The following is a 23205-nucleotide window of genomic DNA, read 5'->3' on the forward strand; positions in this document are numbered from 1 at the left end:
ACGATGCTCAATTTTATAAGTGAACTGGAGCTGACATGTGGCATGTGCAGAAACTACCCACCTTAACGCCTGGACGAGGTTGAGGTCTGCAAATTCATGGAGCTCAACGAAAGCCTGAAGCACTTTAATGTTGAAGTCATCCCTGTAAAAACAAAAAAACTCTCAAAATAAAGACAGAACAGCATGACTGCCAAGATCCCACCGATGTTGCTTCTGAACAGTTATAGTTATAGTTTTAGAGATCAGAGAATTTACAATGGCTCAGAGCCAAACCACTGCCCAGGATAATATTCAGACTTTTTGTCCGTCTAAGTTATGCAGCTTTGAATGCTGGTTGTTTTGACAGGCATGTCCCTAGAGGTGTCCCATTTACTCTTGAGAGATAAGAAACACATGTGGCCCCAGCCGTTTTTTTTTTGTTGTGTTTTTTTTTGCCGCACAGTTTTGTGGCTGTTCCACACAATAAACCCGGACCGTCAATTTCCGTAGGATTTAAGCCGTGCTCAGAAGCACCACTCACCCAACTTTACCAGAAGGGACAGAAAAAAATGAAACATGGTCTTACCGTTCCCCCAAGTAATCCCCGATGACTGTTTTGTTTAGACCCTCCCCTTTGTACAGGAACTGGGCTATATCTTCAGGAGTGTGCTGCAGGAGGTCATTCTCCAAGAGAAACTGGATCCCCTAAAAGTTAAACATGCATGTTATGTACCAAACCTCTCCAAACCTACACTGCTTTATTAACTGCAGATAATCCTGGATCTGTTACTGTGACTAATATTCCTGTGACCCACTAAAATCAGATTAGGCAAGTGCCTATGCTTTAAAAACAGAAAATCAGGTCAATTTTAATACCTATAAGAAGATTTAGTGTTCATTTATTAAGACTTGCCTTTTTGGGATCCATGTTGAATTTCTTCCTTCCCATGGCAATCTGTTTGTTTCTCTGTGTGGTTTTGCTGTAATTTGCGGAACGAGAACAAAACAACAGCAAAGCAATTATTCACATGTTGGTGCTTTCCTTAAGTGAATATGACATAAGACGACAAATATGCAAGAAATCCGAGAGTGCTTCATGATCATTTTTGGGCCTAGATGACTACAGGAAATGAAATATTCAAGATAGCAGAGCTTCACAAAATGCAGTTCTACACAATGCTGATGAATGTTTGAATTCTATGCAAATTAGTGTTTTGCATATTTTGGCTTTTGATGAGTAAAACTAAGTAACGAGCTCTAGTAGACGTATTTTATTAAGATATGTAAAAAGGGCACACTGCGTTGATGATAAACAAGAACAACATAAAACCTGATCTGCCTTAAATTCGATTGCCTGTTACATAGAGTACACGAATAAGCCAAAAAACGTAAATATTTGTGGAATATTTAGAAACTACTCAGAGTCACATTATTCTTGTGTTATAGCCCAAATTAACACCTCACAAAGCTTAAGCGAATGATAAACCTGTAGGTTGCTGTCTACTGGAAAAGAAGGAATGTGATCAGTTTGTTTTCAACTGTTTATACAAACAGTAAAATAAACGTGTAATTTCAGATCTCGGAAGGTCTTGAGTTCTATACACTCCCAACCCACTTTAAAAGAAACACCTGCTCATGTATGAAGTTAACTAATGTGGCAGTAGATTAATGCATAAAAGGTCAAGAGCTTCAGTTAATATTTACATTAAATGTGAATCCAGTGAACTTGCGAAGACTTTCAGAAAGGAAGGAAGGAATTATTATTATTTACTGTCCAGAATCCCAAATCCCCACCCAAATGAGTCTGGTTCGTCTCAAGGCTTCTTCCTGATGTCATCTCGTGTCGTTTTTCCTTGCCAACGTCACCTCGGGCTTGTTCGTTAGAGATAAATAGTAACTTATTTTTTAATGTTTTTTATCTTAGTTTCTATGCTTCTGTGGAGCTGTTTTGAGACAATGCAAATTGTTAAAAGAACTATGCAAATAAACTAATTAAATTGGATATAATTCAATTCAATTCCGTTTATTTGCATAGTTCTTGGAGTATTGCTGATCTACTATGATTTTCAAATATCCTGTGTGTGGAGGGTCTGCAAGCTGAAACGCCTTGTTAATGAGAGAGATTAGAGGAGAATGAGAGACCAGTCTGAGCTGTCAGGAAGCCTCTTTATAACTGTGGCAAGCAAAAAAGCATCTCAGAGCACACAAGACATTTATGAGGTGGAGGAGCTACAAGAGCCGAGGATCACATGGAATTCCTCTATGAGAACAGGAATATGAGGCTATCGTGGTCACACACTCACCCAAAGTGGATAAACAAAGATTAAAATAGAGCAGGTGATTTTTTTTTTTTTATTTAAATCTTCAGCTGTCCAGTTTGGGTGAGTCTGTGCTCATGATAGTCTCAGATTTGTGATGTGATTCCTGATGTGCTCTTCTGCTGTTATAGATCTTTCACCCCAAGGTTCGATGTTTATTTGTTATATTTGTAAAGAATGATTATTTGAGTAGCTATAGACTTTCTGTCGGCTCAAACTTGTCTGTCCAATTATCTTCTGATCTCTTTTTGGTATTTTCATAATTTTGTGTGTATATATTTTTACACATTTTGGTTTGTTGTGAATAATAACTGGAGCTCTTGACCTGTGTCTGCATGGTTTTTATAAATTCTGCTGCTGCCACATGATTGAATGATAATATCGCATAAATGAGCAGGTCTCCAGGTGTTCCTGTATAAATGGGGGCACTTTAATGTTGAAGTCATGTAAGTGTATTAAAACATTAAATAACAGACGTATTGCATTTAAAAATCCTGTTACACCCAAAACTGAAAACACAGTAAACTTCATTTAAAGATTACATTTCAACTGAAAGACACCTTTCCACTACTATGTTTAAAAAATAATGATTTAAAAAACATTACTACTACATTTTAATGTGAAATGTGTTGTCACATTGATTATCAGCTCCATCCACATCAATCTGTCTTTTCACCTGAAGTAAAAGACACTTTAAACATTTAAACACAAGCCTCAGCTCCATCTCTGTACTCTAATGAACATTGTTCATCACTGGTGATTATTTCTATCGTGTTGGCTAAATTTGGCTAGATTTAGTCTCCTGTTTGCTTCTAACATCTTCTTCTCTTCTGGAAAGGCTTTCCACTGGATTTTAGAGCGAGGCTGTGGGGATTTAAGCTTTACGAAGGTCAGGTAATGATGGTGGGTGAGGAGGTTTGGAGCACTATCAGAATTCCTATTCTTCCTAAAAGTGTTCAGTGGTGTTAGGTTCACTGCTCTATTCAGGACACACAAGTTCTTCTAAACCAACCTTATAAATCTCAGATCTCTATGAACTCTTAAGTTCTATTGGCAGATTATTTCGTTCCTTGTAAAGGAGCCTGTGAGTGTATAGCTCTGGAAACTTCTAGTTTTCCTGACATTAAATAAGACATGTAGCTTGTTCTTTTGGCACATTATTTTGCCAATGTTAAGCGTACATTTTTAAAAAGAGTCAAAAAACAGTGAAATACGTCTAGAACCTACAGTATATATGTCTTAATAATAATCTTTCGAATTGGTTTATTGTAATCTTATAATAAGAAACAGTAGTCACATTTGTCACTAAACTTAAAAATAAAAACTTTTTCAATTGTTAATAGCAAAAAAATAAATACATGTACGTACATTTTCTTTCTTAAAGTATAAGCATATGTCACTGTATACTACTGACCTACTGGTTTATACGATTTCTGCCACAGAAATATCCAACAATCCAAGGTGTTTCCCGACACATTTGAGAGGCAACACAATGTTACAAGCTTTCATCTCTTTTAATTTGACCACAGATTGTATGGATGCTGTTGCAGCTGCAATCGTGCCACACAATGATGTATTGCATTGGACAGATGACAGTGTATGAATGGATTGGGTTTACTGAACATGTTCGTGAGGACAGATCGCGCCACGTGACACTGCTGAACAAATAAAGGCGATTAGCACAGTAAGCAGCTGCATAGCTGAGTGCGTTAATGTGTGCTTAACAGTATAGTGTTGTTTAAGGTGAAATGTTTAACTGTCAGCGTTTTCTATGTGCCACATATTCGTGTTTGCTCATATGCAGAAAAAGATCCTGAAACTCACCTCTCTCCCACACAGGTGAGCTGCTCGATTTCTGTCATCACTTCTGCAATCTCAAACTTCAACCTCTGCCAAAGTGTTCAGAGAATTAGCCTTCTGTGTGCGAAAGTCTCGCAAATGATTACACTTTATTCGTTTCTTATAGCTTGTACAGGAATGATCGACATAAAGAAGCTTAAGAAGCTTAAAACGATGACATGCCTCCATACAGTACATAGCTCTTAAGGACATGCTCGTTTAGGAAAATAATCAGTAATCAGTGTTGAGATGTTTTATTCCTAAATGATATGCTAACAATTATGATTTGTAATTTATTAATTAATGACACTGCTTACCTTTACTATTCATTTATAGTTACGCTAAATGTAGCTGAACATCCATGAAACAAGTCGACCCTGTTATCACTTATGTTATAGCAGCTATAAACTGTTATGTTATTAAGAATCCAGGATGCACGACCCTCTGTCATGAAGATTTTCTCATGAAGGAAAATGTACTGTTACAAATCACAGACTATGGAATGTCTTTCCGTCAACTCTAAACATGTGCTAAATATGTGCTCCTTACAGAAAGCTTTATCACCTCAATGATAGATTGTTTTTTAAACACATTTTTTAAAGACATTTTTTCTTAGCCATGCACATCACTGTAAATGTATGATAACGAAATGAATAAAACATATACGATATTATAATAATATAATAAAAGAAATGATAACATATAAGAATGAGTTTGTAAATCTAAACCTGTCATTTCACATAAAAGATCTTCTGACCAGTCAGATTTGAGAATATACACAGCACTGTGGGATAAGAAATAGTAAAATGCAAAACAATAAAAGACAATTTGTTGCTAAGGGAAGATATTATGCAAAGAAGTCATGAACTATGCAAAAGTGATGCAGGAAAATGAGATAGAAATAGCAACCTAAAATATCTACAGACGTAGAATACATAAAGATTCTTACCTCGATGTCATCCAGTAGTTCCTTTTTCCTGCGCCGTATGTTTGTCAGCTCGTCCCTTTCATCCATGGACAGATCTTCAGGTACTACAAACGAGATTGTGGGTAAAGTTATGAAGGTAAAAAGAATGTCTGAGGATTTACTTTATAAAGGATAGAAATATCCAAACATTTTGGCTTTTAAAAGCAGGATTTTGACTAAAAACAAGAAGCCTTCAAGCATTAGACGAATTTAGTTCCAACTGAGCCGCTTATACATTTAATGGAATAATTCACATTTACTTCACCAGCCAGGACCTACAGTATATATGCCACTCTCTTAGTGAAGAATTTACACATGCAACTATTACACTTCACAACTAGGAGAAGTGTAATAGTAGAAGCGGAGCTGTGAACAGTAGCCCCTTTGCATCCTTAAGATGTTTTGCATCCTTAAGATGTGACCTGAGATGAGTCACATGAACGGCAAGGAAGTAGGTCACTTTTGCATTTGGTCCATAATACACACTCCTCCACCCTCTAATGCTAACTGTATCTACTGATTCTGGAAGCAAAACCCTTAGCTGACTCATTTCGCTAAGCTGCTTTGCAACTCATCCTCCAACAAATCCCAATCATCTTTCATCAATAGTACATGCTCTATATTTAGCTACAAAGACTCGAACCATTAGTTTCAGGATGGTGAGAACTCAGAGTGCCCGCAGTGATGGATGTGCTGCCAAGCTCTGAAGACATGAACATCACTACGACTCAAGCGTGTGTGAGGCCATCGACGACAGTGTGTTATCGTTTCAGAGCATAACAATGTCTTTGTAGTGAGGAAAGACCAAAGGACACAGACAGGCACATAAGCTGCAATTGTCACTATCAGTCTGTACAATGCCCCAAACCTCCTACACTGCTGTAAAGAATTCACTCACTAAATAAAAGGCTTGAATGTCTCTGATTGCTCGGTCGCGGAGCTCAATAACAGGCACCCGCTGTTAGTTTGAAAGAACACACTGGTGTTCAAAGCACAGGGATAATTTAACATTGTTGGATTTCATGCTCTGATAGAGGGACACTGGCAGGAGGAAAGATTGTCACTGTGATCAGGGATGGACAAAAGATAAATTCATCATTCATTCTTGCTAGGAAATGGCAGCTCAGTAGTTAAGATGTTGGACTATTAATCAGGAGGTTTTAAGTTCAATCCTAGAACCACCGAGCTGTTATTGCTGGGCCCTTCAGCATGGCCCTTAACACCCTTTTGACCAGCTACACAGTCGTTCCATTATGCCGTGGAATGGAAATCGACTTATCAGATGTTTTTAATCAGTATAAATTAATGAATTATTTTCTGGGTTAGTTTAAGGATCTTTGTCACATGCAATAAACTTAGATCTCCCAGCAAGTAAACACTACAATGTGCAGCCCATTCACTTGTTTTAGTTTAACTGACTAAGCTAGTACGCTGAGTTAGTTAAGTGCATTAACATAGAATAAGGAAACAAACAAGCATAAGCATTCTGCACCATGAACAAAATGTCGGTAAGTTTCGGTTATGAGATGTAATGTTGTGTCCTTACATCACACATATCAGAGATTATTCGAATCTGGTTAGCGTCTTTCTTTTCTCTCGTTAAGTCACCATGTGGTGACTGTGTGTACTGTAGTAAGCTGGAGATTTCTTAATGCTGGATTATGTTTTACTTGATTTCTGTCACTGTTGCAATATAACGGTGCTTTCCTTATTCTGAAAAGCCTGTATATATTTATTAATGGTTTTTACATTGTAAAAATCGTTCAACCGTCATCTCGTTGAGGCAGAGTGCATTAGTGGAGAAAGACAGACAGGCATCAATATGCAGCTGAGTCTCCATATGCGTCAGAGAGTCAATGAATTGAACCAATGAGAAGTGCCTTGTGTGGCCCAGTGTGTCAGTATGAGTACAGCAGCACATCCACAGGCTCCATAACATCAACTGCACAATATATGGAATGATTACATGCAAAACATCATGCAAATCCTCTGTCTGGCTTGTTTCTATAAAAACACTAAAGGAAGACAATACACACAGTCTTGGTTTCTTCTGAAAAATGTAAAGCCTGCTCTCTTTAAGCCTGAGTCATGCTGACTAATCTAAGTAGCTCCTTTAACCAAGTCTTGTGACTGCTAATGCTTCTTAAAGCATGCATAAAGCAGTAAGAGCTACAGATGCAGAAAACCTGTACTAATACTTCATTTTTAAGCAGTGGAATACTTTAGCCATTGCTACTGTTGGCCAAAGAAGCCACAGCTAAGTCTGCTAAGCACTAACAAAGGATTCATTCAGTCTACTGTCTGCAGTAACTTCAGCTTGAACACCATTTAGTAATCAACTAAGTGCATACCTACTGTCTGTTAATGTACGGCTACAATCAATAGAAGAAAAAACAAAACAAAAACACATGGTCATATGTGACCAATCGTTCCAGAGATGTGACTGAAGACAGGAATAGGCGAGGCATCCTGATGTTCTCCAGAACAGCCTGGAAACATTAGAGCGTACGACGATTGTGTATTGCTCTCACTCTGTAACAATGGCAACCCAAACATACGGCGGCAAGCTTCATAGCAGTTGAGCAAACTCAAACCTCCTCAAACCATATTAGCTTTAAAGTAGGAAGAAATAAACTACATACAGTACCTTGCCTCCCGAGCCACATCTCACTTTCTTCACACCTCATGGTAGACACTTATTTTGACACTAGATTTCTTGTACAAATTGGAGCATTTGCAGCTTTTTCCCCTCACTACAAACTTACTGACAACCTGCCCGCATTTACGCAGAGGCTCTGAGGTTCGGAGAGCATCGTTTGCATACCAACAGCAAGCAGGCTTTCAGGTTAAACCGGTCTATCTATCTGCTTCCTTGAGGAAACGTGGCCTACAGTCAAATCTGCCTCGTGATGTAAAAAAAATTCCAAAACACACAGGGGACAAAAAAGCTCACTCAGAATTTAGTCTTGGTGGGCTACATAACTACTTATTTTAGTTACACTACACTACAAACAATGTGGAACTGCAGACTCTGTATCTCTTAGAGCTCTATTCTTTCAGGCTCAGTTGCTGTTACTGGACATGAGCCACTGATTTACTTATAATCTGTACTTTCATAAAGGTAAAAGGTGTACTTTCTTAAAAGCATAAAGGTTACCATTGAAATTAACATTATCATTAACTTTATTTAACATTAAATTAAATTTCCCAAGGACAGTTTTCATTTAGAATTTTAGGAGCAGCAATGAGAAGCTTTTTGGGAAATTCAAGAAAATCACCATCGTAAAGCTGATTGAAAAAATGCCAAAATTGTGGGTCGATCCCCAGCCAGACAACTGGTGTTTCCTTTTGTGCACGTGTTTATGGTTTCTATGTGAGCTGTGCCACGCCCTTACCTTGTTTCTGACTTGTCACCTGTATCTTGTTAGTTTGAGATTAAGTGTATTATAAATGTTTGTCCAGGTCTTGAGGTGGGGGTGAGTCAATGTTTGTATGCTACTGTATGTGTGCTTCATGTTTGAGGTGCAAGACAACGTAACGGCAAGGAAGACCAACGATCAGGTACTCTGTCTGTCCGTGGCCGACGTGAGGAGAACTCTATGCAGAGTTAACCCACGGAAGTCTGCTGGTCCAGACAACATTCCTAGCAGGGTGCTCAGGGAATGTGCAGAACAGCTAGTGGATGTCTTCACTGACATTTTCAACATTTCACTGAGCAGCACTGTTGTTCCTACGTGTCTCAAGACAACCACCATTGTCCCCGTCCCAAAGAAGTCTACAGTGTCCTGCCTCAATGACTATCGTCCCATCGCACTCACTCCCATCTTTATGAAGTGCTTCGAAAAACTCATCATGAGGCATATCAAGACCCTGTTACCACCCTCACTGGACCCCCTACAGTGGGGAAGTCGTGGCCTAATGGTTAGAGAGTCTGACCCCTAACCCTAAGGTTGGGGGTTTGAGTCTCGGGCCGGCCACGACTGAGGTGCCCTTGAGCAAGCCACGGAACCCCCCAACTGCTCCCCGAGCACCGCAACATAAATGCTCCGGGTGTGTATTCACGGTGTGTGTGTTCACTTTGGATGGGTTCGCTCCACGGACAATGCCATTGCCACGGCTCTTCATTAAGCCCTCACCCACCTGGACAATAAAGACAAGTACGTACAAATGCTGTTCATAGACTTTAGTTCAGCATTCAATGCAATCATCCCTCAGCACCTGATTGAGAAGCTGAGCCTGCTGGGACTGGTCCAGATCTGGTCAGTCCGGATCAGGAACATCATCTCCAGCTCCACCACACTGAGCACAATGTTTTGCACAATCTTTTACTATATCTCAGGTAACTGCTGCTATAATACTGTGTTCATTCTAGTATTTCTGAACATGCAATATTGTTGAACATACAGTATTTACACTGGTCGGCACTGTTTCTTTTTATTGTCTTTTGTGTATTGTCTTGTATTGTCTTTTGTCCTGCACAGTATTGTCTGTCTTGTTTAGGTTGTCCTGCACTGTTTGCACCAGGTTGCGCAGTTGCCCTTTATGTATCTAGGATTAACTTAGTAAGTCCTTAGCTCTGTCTTTGTTTTAAGTAGCACCATGATCCTGGAGAAACCTTGTCTCATTTCACTGTGTACTGCAACAGCTATATATGGTTGAAATGACAATAAAAGCTTCTTGACTTGACTTGATGTGTATGTTGCCAGCATTCTTATGTTAGTCATGGTGTCTTGTATGTTATTTTTTACGTGGTTAGTCTATGTTTTTGTATAATAAAAGTACCAAGCGCACTGGAACCTCACATTTGGATCTGGTCTCTCTTTTCCACAAGTGGACGAGCCACGGGCGGAGATCCGGGAGTGATCCGGGAACCCCCCGAGCATGTTAAAGTACAACACAGAAACCATAATGACAGCTTTAGACTGCAATTAATGCAAACAGGTTTGCACTCAAGTCTCCATCACAGAAAAGTTAATAACTTTAACAAGATAGGCTTCATGGTAAAGTTATAGAAGGGGAATGATCCAGTGTCACCCAGATGAGGATGGGTTGCCTTTTGAGTCTGGTTCCTCTCAAGGGAATGTCGTCTCAGGGACTTTTTCCTTGTCACTGTCGCCTCTGGCTTGCTCATTAAGGGATAAACTGATAACATTTCTAAATTTAAATTTCATGTCCTGAATTTCTAGATTTTTATATACACGTATTTCTGTAAAGCTGCTTTGTGACAATGTGCTTTGTTAATAATGCTGCACAACTAAAATTCAACCAAATTTATTTCACACTTTTCTTTGCCACAGCATTTTTTCTATCTTATATTTTATAGGAACCTATTAAACCCTACAAAAGCATGTGTGTCCTTTTGACCATTATATACCTCAAGAAAAGACAGGAGATCCCATGGACACAACATGTCACTTACTCAGAAAGAAAACTGCACAGCTCATTAGTCTGTAGAAGTCAATTAGAATGGGAAAAAAGAAAGATATTTGGTCCCAAAAAAATCCGAAAGATTCTGTTGTTCAAATGTCAATAAGGGTCACTGAATAGGAAGCCGTGTCATTCAAAGAGAATTCGTTTTTCAAGAAAGGTTACCTATTACGGTTTCTAATGACTGATTCAGTCACACTTCCACCCCTCAGTCGGCATCAAGTCCATTTAATGTCTGCGCACAATTTAGTTAAAAAAAAAAAAATTAGAAACAAAAACTTCCTCTGTGTATCCCAGAAAAAACATATCCAAACCAGCTGAGCACTGGTTCATTTACAAATGCCACAGATATACGTAATTTTTGGAACAGTGCTTACTTGTATTTCTTTAATTAGTACCTGACAGAGGTTACATTGCATTTCTCCTATTTTTCTGCCCCCTCCCTTATTTCCTGCCTCAATGCTAATGCAGTATCTAGCCTTTCTCACTGGCTGCCACATGTTCTCCACTACAGATGCTTCCTAAAAATACACCTCATGGCCATTTAAATCCAATCACTCCAGCTGAATCATAACACATTCTCCCAAACGCCTTCACATCAGGACAAACACACAGATCTCCAGCTTGCTAAGGGAACAGCTCCGTGCGACTGGAAACTCTGAACCGATTATTAACCAGACAGAACATTTCTCCATAAAGTTTCTGCCAACGTCTGGATCTAATTGAAGAGCTAAAGCACGCTGGATCTCTGGAAGCCATGAGCTCTGTTATTACCAACTCGTTTTACAAGCAGCTTTCAAAAGAACTGCTTTGCCCGGTGACTCGTGCTTGCAGGGGGTCACGTGTCTTTTATCGAAGATGTCCTGTCTCTGATGTCTGATCATCTCACTGTCCCTCAGATGACTTACTCAGGAAATGAGTTTAGTGTCTGATTCCAGACGAGTGATAGAGGCCAACAAGCCTGTTTATATTGGCTCTGGCTCTCCAGACGCCACAGCTGTAAACGAACAACGAGAGCTGGGGGATGGTCGTTCCAAGTCTACACTTTTTGTAGATGTGAGAGGGAGACAGCTTTGTTATGACTGAAATATGGTTGAGCATCCATTCACAACAGCTCTGATTGGTTTTGTAAGAAGATTTTTTTAATGGCCTCACCTTTGCCACACATATTTTGACAGAAATATCCTTGAATCTTTGAGGGCTTTTCCACACTTGGATCCCATACTTGAGTCCACACCCAGGACAAATTTATACTTGTATGGAGGAGGTGCTCATAATCACACAGAACTTACAATCAATCGTTCAATTCTACTTGGAACTTGGCTCATCCAACTTCCCATCGTTTTAACACTAAGATGATGAAAAACAGGGATTTTGTATGCACGACATGTCATTTGGGCAGAAATTATACAAAGGATCAAATCCTTGTGAGAATTCCAAGAATTTAAGAAATTCAGCCATGGACGCTTGTACAAGACATGCATTTTTTTGCTTTTACTACGCTTCCACCTCAGAGGTGAGCTAATTACAGTACAATGCTCTGGTCAAATCCTGAAAATCAGGTTTTATATATCAATAACATTCATACTAGCATTTCCCCAGCATCCGGAAAGTAAATACGTGACAAGATGAACAACTCTGCATGCTGCGCCGACTACGAATAGCTCCCACGCCTAATGTGGACCACTAAAGCAAACCCAAGCCACCGTTTTCAAACCGGCCAGAGATTGGGTTTCTGGACTATTTCGAAGCTAGAAAACAGCATTGACATTTCACCAACCATGTTAAAGTGTGAAATTACTCGAAATGGTTTTCATTCTAAGCTGTAAAACAGTCATTGCTATTACAAATCCAGCTGTAAGGACTGACACTTTGAAGCAAACATGCCAGTGTTTTTCAAATACTGCTTCCCAGGTCAGTCTTAATTACTGCTACAATACATCACACCTGGAACTTCTGGGAACAATCGTGTTCACCTCAATACCAGGAAGAAGTGACACATTTCTCCCATGGGTTACGCTAAAAGTAATTGTGTCAGGACTTATCCTCCAACACAGGTTGTGTGATGGTTTTTTAGACTTCATCATAATGCAACTTCTAATCTGATAACAACTATTAACATAATATGGATTATTTCATATTCTAGCCCTAAGAAATATCTCTACCGCAGCTGAGAACTTATTTGGATAGTCGCTGACTGTGGTTTAATGAACAGTGATTATGCCTTTCTGATACATAGGTGAAATATGTTAGGACTACATAAATAAAGCTGAGAAATACAGAGTGTCTGACATACAGTACATTATGAAATTTGTGCAGGCTGTTAGAGTTTCTTTCACTGATATTCAGGATAGAACAGCTGTGTGATATGAAAGCAGGTCGCCATAATGCACTAATGCTTCAGAGGACTGGATTAAGAAGCGGAATCAAATTCATCTGAGACAGATAACCAGTGTAACCAATCCAGGTCAGAGAGTAACGTCACCTCGTGTTCATCAGTAGAGGTGCCACTCTGAAAAATAACACATACTAGATGCTGTTGCGTTTAAAGCGCCATTAGTTTCTATTAAAAACACACACAATATCTTTACACACACACACACACACACACACACACACACACACACACACACACACACATACACATACACACACAATGTCTCCACATGTTTAAGTTTTACGTAATGAAGTAATGACCATTCATTCTTCATTGTTGATCCAGAAATGTGCATGGTTCGTGTCATGGATGCGTCAACTGACACCGTTCAGAATTGCTCAGAAAAACAGAGCAGCTGCAATACACTCAAATGGACATGTGACGTGATGCGATGTGACATACATGAAGATTGCCGTTAAAACTGTGTACAAACCTAGCATGCCCTTACTCCTGCTAGGCCTGTTGGGAAACACCATGACCCACATACTGCCTTCAAACCATATTAGTTTTATGAAATCTCTCTCAGTGACAGTGATGCACAATACTGAAATCATCGGATTTCTGTAGTGACTTATCTATAGATAATTGAGAACAATATTTCCTTTGCTGGTTGGTCGTCCGGACAACAGATCATGAACCAGGTATTTTTGAGTTGGGGAAACCTGCTAATGTAAAGAGGAAGCTAGAAATAGCTGTCACTTAGTACATAACTAAGCGCACAAACAAAAAGGGAAGATTGAGGATCAATCCAGTGAAATGTTCGATTTATGCGAGATTCACCAACTTCATTGTGAGAGATTTAGGGACTTCTACATGTAATCCATTCCAGGAAAAAGATTCCAGCAGTTAGTAATCCTTAACTCTCTTATGCTACACACATGCACACACCCACACACTGTGCAATTAACATCCTCTCAGGAAGAACATCACATATACACAGCTGGACTGATGTCTCCATCCCAAGTCCATTCCTACATAAGAACATGATTGTTGTATCAGGTCAAATTCTTACTCACATACACATACCAAAGTGCACATACATACACATCTGGCTGTTCATACTGCCAAAACTGGGGTACAGACTTGAGAATGAAACAAGATGCATGCTTCCATAAATGCAGAATCACTCACACACGTAAAAGTTTGCAACATGCATGTGTATGTGTAACGTTGCTTATCTTAGAATGAATCTTTGATGGATGATGAGTTATGAATGATATAATATGCATATATAATATGCATATTATATATATGCAATATATAAAGTAAGACCACTGAATTTGCCAAAAAAAAAAAGCAGCTGAAATTTCTAGTACCGAATGTACACAGTTGAAGAGTTTTTAATGATTAGACTAGGTATAAGCCTCTGAGACCTACTGTATTAGCTCTACAGAAGCTCATACCTAGTCACATAATAAACCAATTAGACTATTTACTAACAATAATCATTAGGTGAACTTTAGCATTAAAACTACATAAAGGTGTTTCACTGGCACCTGGTGTGTTTCACTGTCAAAAGGTGTGATATTTTAGGAGGCAGTGAACAGTCAAGTAGGCACCTCAAGTAGGTGTTATAAAAAGAGAAAAATGGGCAAGTGCAAGATGACCGCACCAGAGCATCTCCAAAACAGCAGGTCGTGTGGTGTGTTCTAAAGTATGCAGTGGTTAGTAGAACAGGTGAACCAAGGACAGGGTCATGAGCACCCACATTCCCACTGATGAGCACAAACTGCTCAAAAAGTTAATGCTATGAGAGAAAGGTGTCAGAACACACAGTGCATCACAACATGTTGGTGCCAGATACCACAGCACACCTTCAGAGGTCTTGTGGAGTCCATGCTTTGATGAGTCATAACTGTGGTTACACAACAGGCACCTACACAATATTAGGCAGGTGGTTTTAATGTTATGGCTGATCGTTGTACATTTGTACACATTTAATTAGACTCACCTAAAAGATGTTACTGTTATGTTTGGCTTATGATGAGTAACAGAACAAAAAAGACTTCACGAACAGATCCATGTTCTATGATCATGATTGTGGTCTGTGGGTGAGAAGGATTGTACTGTACTTGTTTTCATCCATGTCGATAAACACAAGTTATCAGGGCAGTTTTTGAGCTCATGTATATGGTATACTTATAGCACTTTCCTCTGAGTGTGTCATTCTGCCCTGTACATGAGCACCAGTCTAAAAAGATGCAGTAGGGTGGCTTCATATGTCGCAGAAGAAACTTGTGTTCGTCTTCACTTTCCCTAGATGTGACTAGATGTAGTGTGTTATAGGTGAAAAAGGAAACAATTTGTGTATGCGGTTTGCTTTCAATTCGAACCTGGTCCACTGCGAACCAGAGCGGGATAAAGAGCTTACTTATGAGAAACACAAGAATTTTGTTTATGAAATTTTTGTTTAATTCCGTGCAACTGATAAGCTATTTTTGTAGAGTAGTGCCTTAATGTTTTCACTATGGAAATCTTATGGTCATGTAAGCTCATGCTATAACAAAGCTTTTCTATACTGTGTAATGCTTTCTCATGATTTTCCGTTTTCCCTGTCCCTGTGCAAATCATGATCGCTATCTTATAAGTGTGCTATAACAGGAAAAACACTGAAGAGTGCAACACAGGGCATCCCCTGGAACTTGAGTGGCATGAATGCTGTAACCAACTACAAAATATTCAGTCACACACAACTGACAACGTCCTTTTAATTTTGTAGTAAATGACACGGGGTGCTTGGGGTAGTAAAGGTTTTGGGGTGCTCATGTTCAGCATTTATTTTTCATGTCACACTCCACAGTAATGCTTAATGGCACATATTAAATAGACACTCAGCACGAATTTGTAGCTTTTCTATGTACCCCTACAAGGGGCAAAATTTTCATAGAAAAGTTCCAAAAAAACAAAATGAGTTATATTTTTTAATACTAATGTCTCTATCTTCAAAGTAGATGATGACATCAGACCCATATCTGGTCCCTAAAATGCCCCAAGTGCTGGCTCATGAGCATTTAAAATTTGAATGAATTAACTTCAACCACTAAAGTTCTTTGTAAAGTTAACCCAAAAGAGGGAAAACAACTGAGTCTGAATGCCAACAGTGTCCCGACTAATTTGATACCATACTTGCTATGAGAAAATCTGATATATGTTTAAAGTGACTGAAAATGTAAGATACCGATATCCAAAATGCTAGTGTGCTGGTACAAAACCTCACAGGTTAAATCTAAGTATACAAAGATATGTAGATTTGGAGCATGTTGAAAAGGGTGCAGATTCGCAAATACTCCTTCAAACGCTTTAGCTGCCATTTTAAGGCTTTATTTAGATAAAGAAGGAAAATAGACATATATGTATTCTTCTTATTATAATTATAAGTTTAGACATTAAGGTGCTAAAATCCCTTATGCCTGTAACAGTCAGATTGAACGCAACAAGACGGTTTATGAGTGCACCATGAAAAAAAAAAAAAAAAATCAGACCTCTTTGATGCAGATTAGTAAAAAGGAACCCAGCGTATGAAACAGACTTCCTCACCACACGACATGAGACGTTCTCATGTGGCACGGTTATTGCAGCCACTTCACCACTAATAAAGACTGACAGGATAAAACTGGGCGTGAAGAAAGGAATAATAAAAGTAAAATCCATCATATTGCATTGCAGGTATTTTCAGGGTAGATGAGGCATTCAGGTAACGATTAGGCTTGAAAGGAGCCTGGGTAATAATAATAATAATAATAATAATAATAATAATAATAATAATAATAATAATAATAATAATAATCAGGAATATGAAAGGATGTGGAAATAGTTGTATAACTGAGAGAAATACAGCACAAGGCAAAATCTGCATGAAAGCTGTTACATTTAAATACTTACATTTAATAGACTTGTGATCGAACGAAACAGCTAACAGCAAGAAACCTTTTTTTTTAAATAAAAGATTTATTAAAAACAAAGACTATGATCAACTCATAGTCTATGATTCAAGCATTTGATCATTTTCTATATTCAGTATTAATGCACATAATTATAATTCAGCCTGGTTAATTAAGATTCTTGGCAAAACGTAACCCAAGACACTGAAGTGTTCATTTGCCTGATGGGCTAGTAAAGAGTTACGATATGTCCGTTACTGCATAGTATGTCATCCCTCAAAGAACTCTATGCATATGATCGAATATATAACACGATATACACAGGGATACACCTTTTTCCTGTATCTTCAACACACCGAGCATTGTGTTATGTAATTTTCCGGGTCCTGAATCTCCCCACCTACACCAGCCTACTCTTTCCTCTTTTAGGAAAAGCCACTTCAGAAAGAAAAAACTTAGAGCTCCAGGGATGAAAATATTGCAAACACAGAGAAAGTTTCATGTTTTGTTTTTTTTTCCTCTGGATTTTATTCCCCTGCACAGCTTAGCACTCCCCAGACTAGTGTATAGCATGACTTCCTTTTGCGTGGGCCTGATGAATAGCCTTCAGCCTGCCTCGCGCCTTCTTAAATTCCCCCAATACTGACGCATTGTTTGCCTAAACGTGTTTCCAATTTAGCAGTTCTCAGACTTTTAACCCTGAATTCCATGCTACCATGCAGCATTTCTTTCTGTCTGTGAACAGAGGTGCCTCTGTGAAGAAGATGCTTTAAACGGACGGATTTATGGAGCAAGTATATCTTCTGTGTTTTAGCTTAACAGAATCTAAACTGAGTGTATTGATACACAAGAGGCCATTTATGAAGACAAGCAGACTCAACAATAACCTTTTGTTTTTGTTGTTTTTTTTAAATCAGCAGCACAAAGCAAAATCTCTGTGCTGAATGTTCTGTTCTACAAATAATGCCCTCATATATTTTGTTTGCACAATTGGACAATGCTTACAGAAGTCATCTTACTGCATATTCATTGAAATATTACTGCAGTTAAGATAATCACGCTAAAAACAAATATTCCCAGGCTCAGAGTTGCCCTATAGTTTTGAGATCACGAGTCCTGGTGATGCTGTCAGTGGCTAGGAGTCCAAGAGAGCAAAAAAAACTGTAATCTCAAAGAGGAAGGGGATGCTAACTGTCCCCTCTCAATCACAGAGACACTAGTCAATCACGGCTGTCTGTGAGCTCATCCTTGCAAATGTGTGGTACCTAAAGAAAACCCCTGAGGCAATGGGAGAACAAGCAAACACCACATACACAATGCAGAGATGAGAATGTGAGACAAATATGCTAAGTACTAAGCCACGGTGCCCAATGACTCTCCGTCAAATTTGTGTCAGGTTAAATCTGTCCATAAAGTGAGAGTACACCAATTCCACTCTCAAATACAACAATTTAGGTGTATCTGGTCAAACACATACCTGGTCAGAATGAGTATAGAGTTATGAGTATTATTTTAACAATCTGAAAATAAAAGCTTGATTTCCAGTCAATTGAATAAACAAAATCAGCATCAATATAATCAAAATAGCAAGTAGGACTACAGAAAGTAGAGAAGTGTAAAGATACAATAGAAACAGCAAATAACCTTGTGCTAAGTCACCGTCCTTCATTTCAGTCACATCAGTCATTCATCTGGATGTGGAGTTTTGGGCAAACGGGTTTTTCATAGAGATTACTGCAACTATTTTGAGGTTATTCATTCGTATCAGTACTAAAACAAGCCAGTTGTGACTTTAATCATTTTGGTAATCTGAATTTTAGACTTGGAAAAAAAAAAAAAGTTTCTTGTCAGCATTTTTGAATGAAATTTATTTGTTCAGCACAACATCTTGACTCACTTACATGTACAGATAAAGCATGAATTAAATCTGACTTCAGTTACATCTGACATAATCTAATCTAAAATGAATATAAACCTATATAAAATTACTTGCTTTCAAGGATGGAAAGGATTAAGCTTTCTACCTGACTATGTTCTTTATAAAACGGTCTCTTTATTTCCAGAAGCTTCAAACAAAAACACCTCAGCTTTAACTGAATAAATATTGTCTGCTCTTTGTTTTGGATGGTTCTTTCCTCAGAATTGGATAAAGTCACGGTGACACTGAATCTGTTACTACACTTCCTACACTCTGTGGGTCAGTCTGTGTGCTGTATGGCAACCTGCATCATTCTATCCAGTGGTGAAAAGTATGTTTGTAGACGCAGCAAAGATAAACAGAATACATTGCCATGGTGTGTCTGGAATATCGGTTAGTGTATATTCAATTCTTATTTATAGAACTGTTGTGTAAAAGCAATTTATAAATCACTTCTGGTCCACTAATTGTTTGTGTTCACATTGTGAAAAAATCCACTTAAAAGCCCCTATCAGTTACTATAGTATTATTAACAACATCAACAGTGGATACTTTTCAGCAAAAGGAATATAAGTGATGAGGATGAAGATGAGAAAGAAGAATTGGGATGCTAACTATCTGATGTGCTTTAAAGAGAGTGTAGACTTATTTGGTCGCACTGTGTCGGAAACGTCACTCACTTTATATTAATCTCTTGCTGTATAAAAGCAGCATCTCACTTTTTATACTGAATATCATCCTTATTGATATGTGGCTGTACGTAATCACAGCCACACTGATATTCAGAATAAAGTGCACTCTTGCTTGTACTTACATCACACTCACAAACATCCTGTTGTACTGAATACCAGCGTCAGTACCAGAATATCAGCACTGCTGATATTACCTAAAGGAGCACTCTTGCCTAATTATCACACCTGTATAAAATACATACGTGTATAAAAGAGATGTGTATACAGGTGTGTATACTGAGCTTGTGTGTACATAAATGACATGTAAATACTCAACTAGTGGAGAGGAGCTAGCTTCCATACAGTTGAAACTGATTCGTTATTTGCTTTTAAGTCATGCACAGTTTCTAGAATCCGGCACGGATTTGTTCATACGTACCAAGAGACAGTGACAAGCAAGTAGTTTAGGTGTATGAGTCCTTGAAAGAGAATGCAAAAGCAATTAACTCAGCATTGCAGCATTGCAAAACAGGAGCACAGCCAAGCAGCAAATTTATCCCAGAAAAAAAGAACAAACTGACAGTCACATCCCTGACTGTGATGGAAGAACTATTTTTATGTGTCAAGAAAGCACTTTTGGTGCTCTCTGCCCTGTATGAAGTCATGGACAACAGTCACGTTTTTCTCCTGGATGTCCACCAACAGGTTTTTACATTAACATTAGCGGTTTGCAACCATCCAAACAAGGGGAGAACCACAGGAACTTGCCTGAGGTTAACCTAATAAAAGTTACCTCACCCGTAACTTTGATAAACATCGATACTCAGCAGACAAATTCAAACTGGCTTGTAGCCACACACAAAATAACCACCGTCTGAACCAAAGGTAATATCAATAAAATCAATAATATCAATAAAGTAATATCAATATTACTCACATATATCTGAGAGCATTGTGATATCTTTTTAATCTGACAAAGTGAGTCAGTATACTGTAGACAGGCTCGCACAGTGGGTGACAACACTGATTAGTGTTTTGCAGCAGGGGAGCGTCTCTTCCGACACTGGGGGTCTAATCCAGTCTCCCTGCTGTATCAGACCCAGACAGCTACCGTTAAACACACACTGGCCTCTCAGTGCAGGTTTAATAACCCAGGGCCTTGCTAGTCTGAAAGGGAAAGCCTAGAACTTTACATGAACCCCAGTCGATGATATTGGGTGATCTGACACACTTGTGCTCAAGTCCAGGGGCTGCACAATTATAGATTCAATAAATGGTCCAAATGTTCAAATAGTTTTAGAATCTGGGTAATCTGGTATCCTCTGTGATGGTTCAGTCAGGTTCGAGCACATGGCCATATGCATGTAGGCTCTGGCATTTTCAGTCACTTTATACAGAAGAGCCCCTACATGCTACAATAAGACCACTGTGCTTACTAGACTAGAACAAAAATATACAAACTTGTCCAGACATTATGTCTGAGACCAAGAAAAGACTTCTTCACAACACTCCATGCAAGACAGTGATGCCTTAATAATGAAATATCAATGAAATATCAATCCTAATAGACGAATAATTAAAATCTAATTGTGTGATATGTAACAGAATGTGGATAATAAAGTGAAGTCATCTAGATGTGCAGTATAAGGACTACTGCTCCCTATTCTGTATACACACACTCAGGTGCATGACAGTGATACAGCTCTTTCCTGTAATTAAACAGGACCCAAATTTAACAGTCTCTATTTACTTGTCAGGTACACTCATTGGCCAGTTTATTAAGAACACCTGGACACCTTTTTTATTCATGCAGTTATCCAACCAGTCAATGACAGCAGCACAAAAACATACAAAAACAAGTCAAGAGCTTCAGTTCATTTTTAAAAGAATAAAAAGAAAATGTGTAAAGTCGAATAATCACTCTTTACATTTGTGGTGAGCAGAAAAGCATCTCAGAATGCATATTGAGCCAAACCATGAAGAGTATAAGCTACAACAGCATAAGAAAACATCAGGCTCATTTCCTGACAACCGAAAACAGCAATCTGAGGCTACAGTGGCCACATACTCACCCAAACATCACACTTGAAAAGACAAGCTGATATTTGTCCAATGTTTAATGTACGTGTTCCTAATAATGTGGACAGTAAATGTAGAATTCCTATATTTCTATCCATTTTTGCCAATATTCAATAATGATACTGTATACTGCTTGGTATGACTTTGTATAAGATGGAGGAATCTCTAGAAACTTTTTAATTCTATATGATTTTGATCCAAGGTGTGATTATGAAACAAGCTTTTTTGCATTTTGGAATAATTCAGGAATAATATCATTTCCATTCACAATACAATGGGTAAAAATGCATCAAAGAGGTTCATAATAATAAGCTTATTATTGTAAATACTGTTGCCATTTTCTAATTAAATCTGAACCAGTTACGTATAAACCTGTGTAAAATGTCTTATTGATATTTAAATAAAATCAGTGCGTTTGTGAAAAAGAAAGCGGAAAAAGGAGAGAATAATTCCTGAATCGTATTTAAACAGATTATAAAGATGCAGTTTATAGAAATAGAATTGCAGAAAAGTAAGAGAACGGTGATAGAGATAGTGTGGGTTAATTAGCTGTTTCTCAATCAAATGTAGTTCATGACCTTCACCTGTACTACTGCTTTTAAACAAATATTCCAGCTGGTATTTTGAGGTCTTTGGTTTCTCTCTCTAGAAAAATGAAAAGAAAAAAAAACTTAAATGTTTTATGTAGAACCATGCAACAATTGTTTTCCCATTCCTAAAGGTTTCAACCATAGCTAGAACAATTAACTATCAATATAACCACCAAAAAATCTTTATTTATTGAATAAAGATTGGTGTATACCAATTATGTTGGTGAAGCCAATTATATCATCACAGGACTTGGATCATAAGATTAAATAGGGATTAGTTTCACAGTGCAGGTTTGACTATTTTGTCCAAATGCCCATCAGTCACACTGATCTCAGGTCAGTTTCCATCCATCCAAAACTTACTAACACTGGTTTAATATCCAATACCTGGCCTTCAGAAATCATTGCATGTGCAGCAGCAGAATCAGAGTGCAGAAGGATTCAGAAGCACGTTATAACCTTGCGATACACACGTTTAATCCTAATCTAATCTAATCTAAGTGAACAGCTCATGGGTTATTGGATACGATCAATGCATGTATGTGCAATCAGACAACGAGCAGAAGAAAACCTACCTTGATTATCATCATCCATGCCTGCTGCTAAATGAGAAGGTGTGATAACAAAAAATGGATAAATAAAACGCTCCGAGCCTGATGGCTGTTACAATGTCGGATTTTACACTGAAGGCTGCATTTAAAGGCGGCTCGCATCACACGTCCTGTCGGGGACCAACAATTTGTGTTTCACTGTCTTTGCGAGACGGTTTTATCCCTGTACGGTGTGAACGGATGAAGAATCTCTTCAATCACTCGGAGAAGTGATGCGACCTGTCCATCCTGCGCACCAGCACTGACTCTAACATCTGCTTTTCACGGTTTATCTGAAAGCGCTTATTTCGCACCGGTTTTAAGGCAAGCCCCGCCTCCTGAGCTTCGAGTTCGGCTAATCAGAATCGGAGGACTGTGTGCGAGTGTGAATTCCGAACCAATCAGAGTGTAAAAGGTGGGCTTTGTAGGAATATGAGTGGTGCGGGGATTAATCACTATGTTACAGCTGCGCTTTGGTACGTCATTACACTGTATCCATCCCGCCCTTT

General features: G+C 38.5%; 1 protein-coding gene across 2 annotated transcripts in view; it reads right to left on the reverse strand.

Moving 5' to 3' along the window:
- Positions 1–22998, reverse strand: part of cyth3b (cytohesin 3b) — a 38658-nt gene extending 15660 nt beyond the window's left edge. Inside the window, exons 1-6 of one of the 2 annotated variants that reach the window (XM_027141484.2) lie at positions 22682–22998; positions 5086–5168; positions 4122–4186; positions 893–959; positions 566–684; positions 62–142 (exon numbers count right to left, since the gene is read on the reverse strand). In XM_027141484.2, coding sequence (XP_026997285.1) covers positions 62–142; positions 566–684; positions 893–959; positions 4122–4186; positions 5086–5168; positions 22682–22700 — 434 coding nt within the window. In that variant the 5' untranslated portion in view covers positions 22701–22998. Of the gene's footprint in view, positions 1–61; positions 143–565; positions 685–892; positions 960–4121; positions 4187–5085; positions 5169–7750; positions 7888–22681 lie in introns of those variants that run through there. The other variant, XM_027141483.2, reaches the window with a different exon arrangement.
- Positions 22999–23205: the final 207 nt, after the last annotated feature.

This window comes from Tachysurus fulvidraco, chromosome 15, assembly GCF_022655615.1.
Source record: "Tachysurus fulvidraco isolate hzauxx_2018 chromosome 15, HZAU_PFXX_2.0, whole genome shotgun sequence".
NCBI lineage: Eukaryota > Metazoa > Chordata > Actinopteri > Siluriformes > Bagridae > Tachysurus > Tachysurus fulvidraco.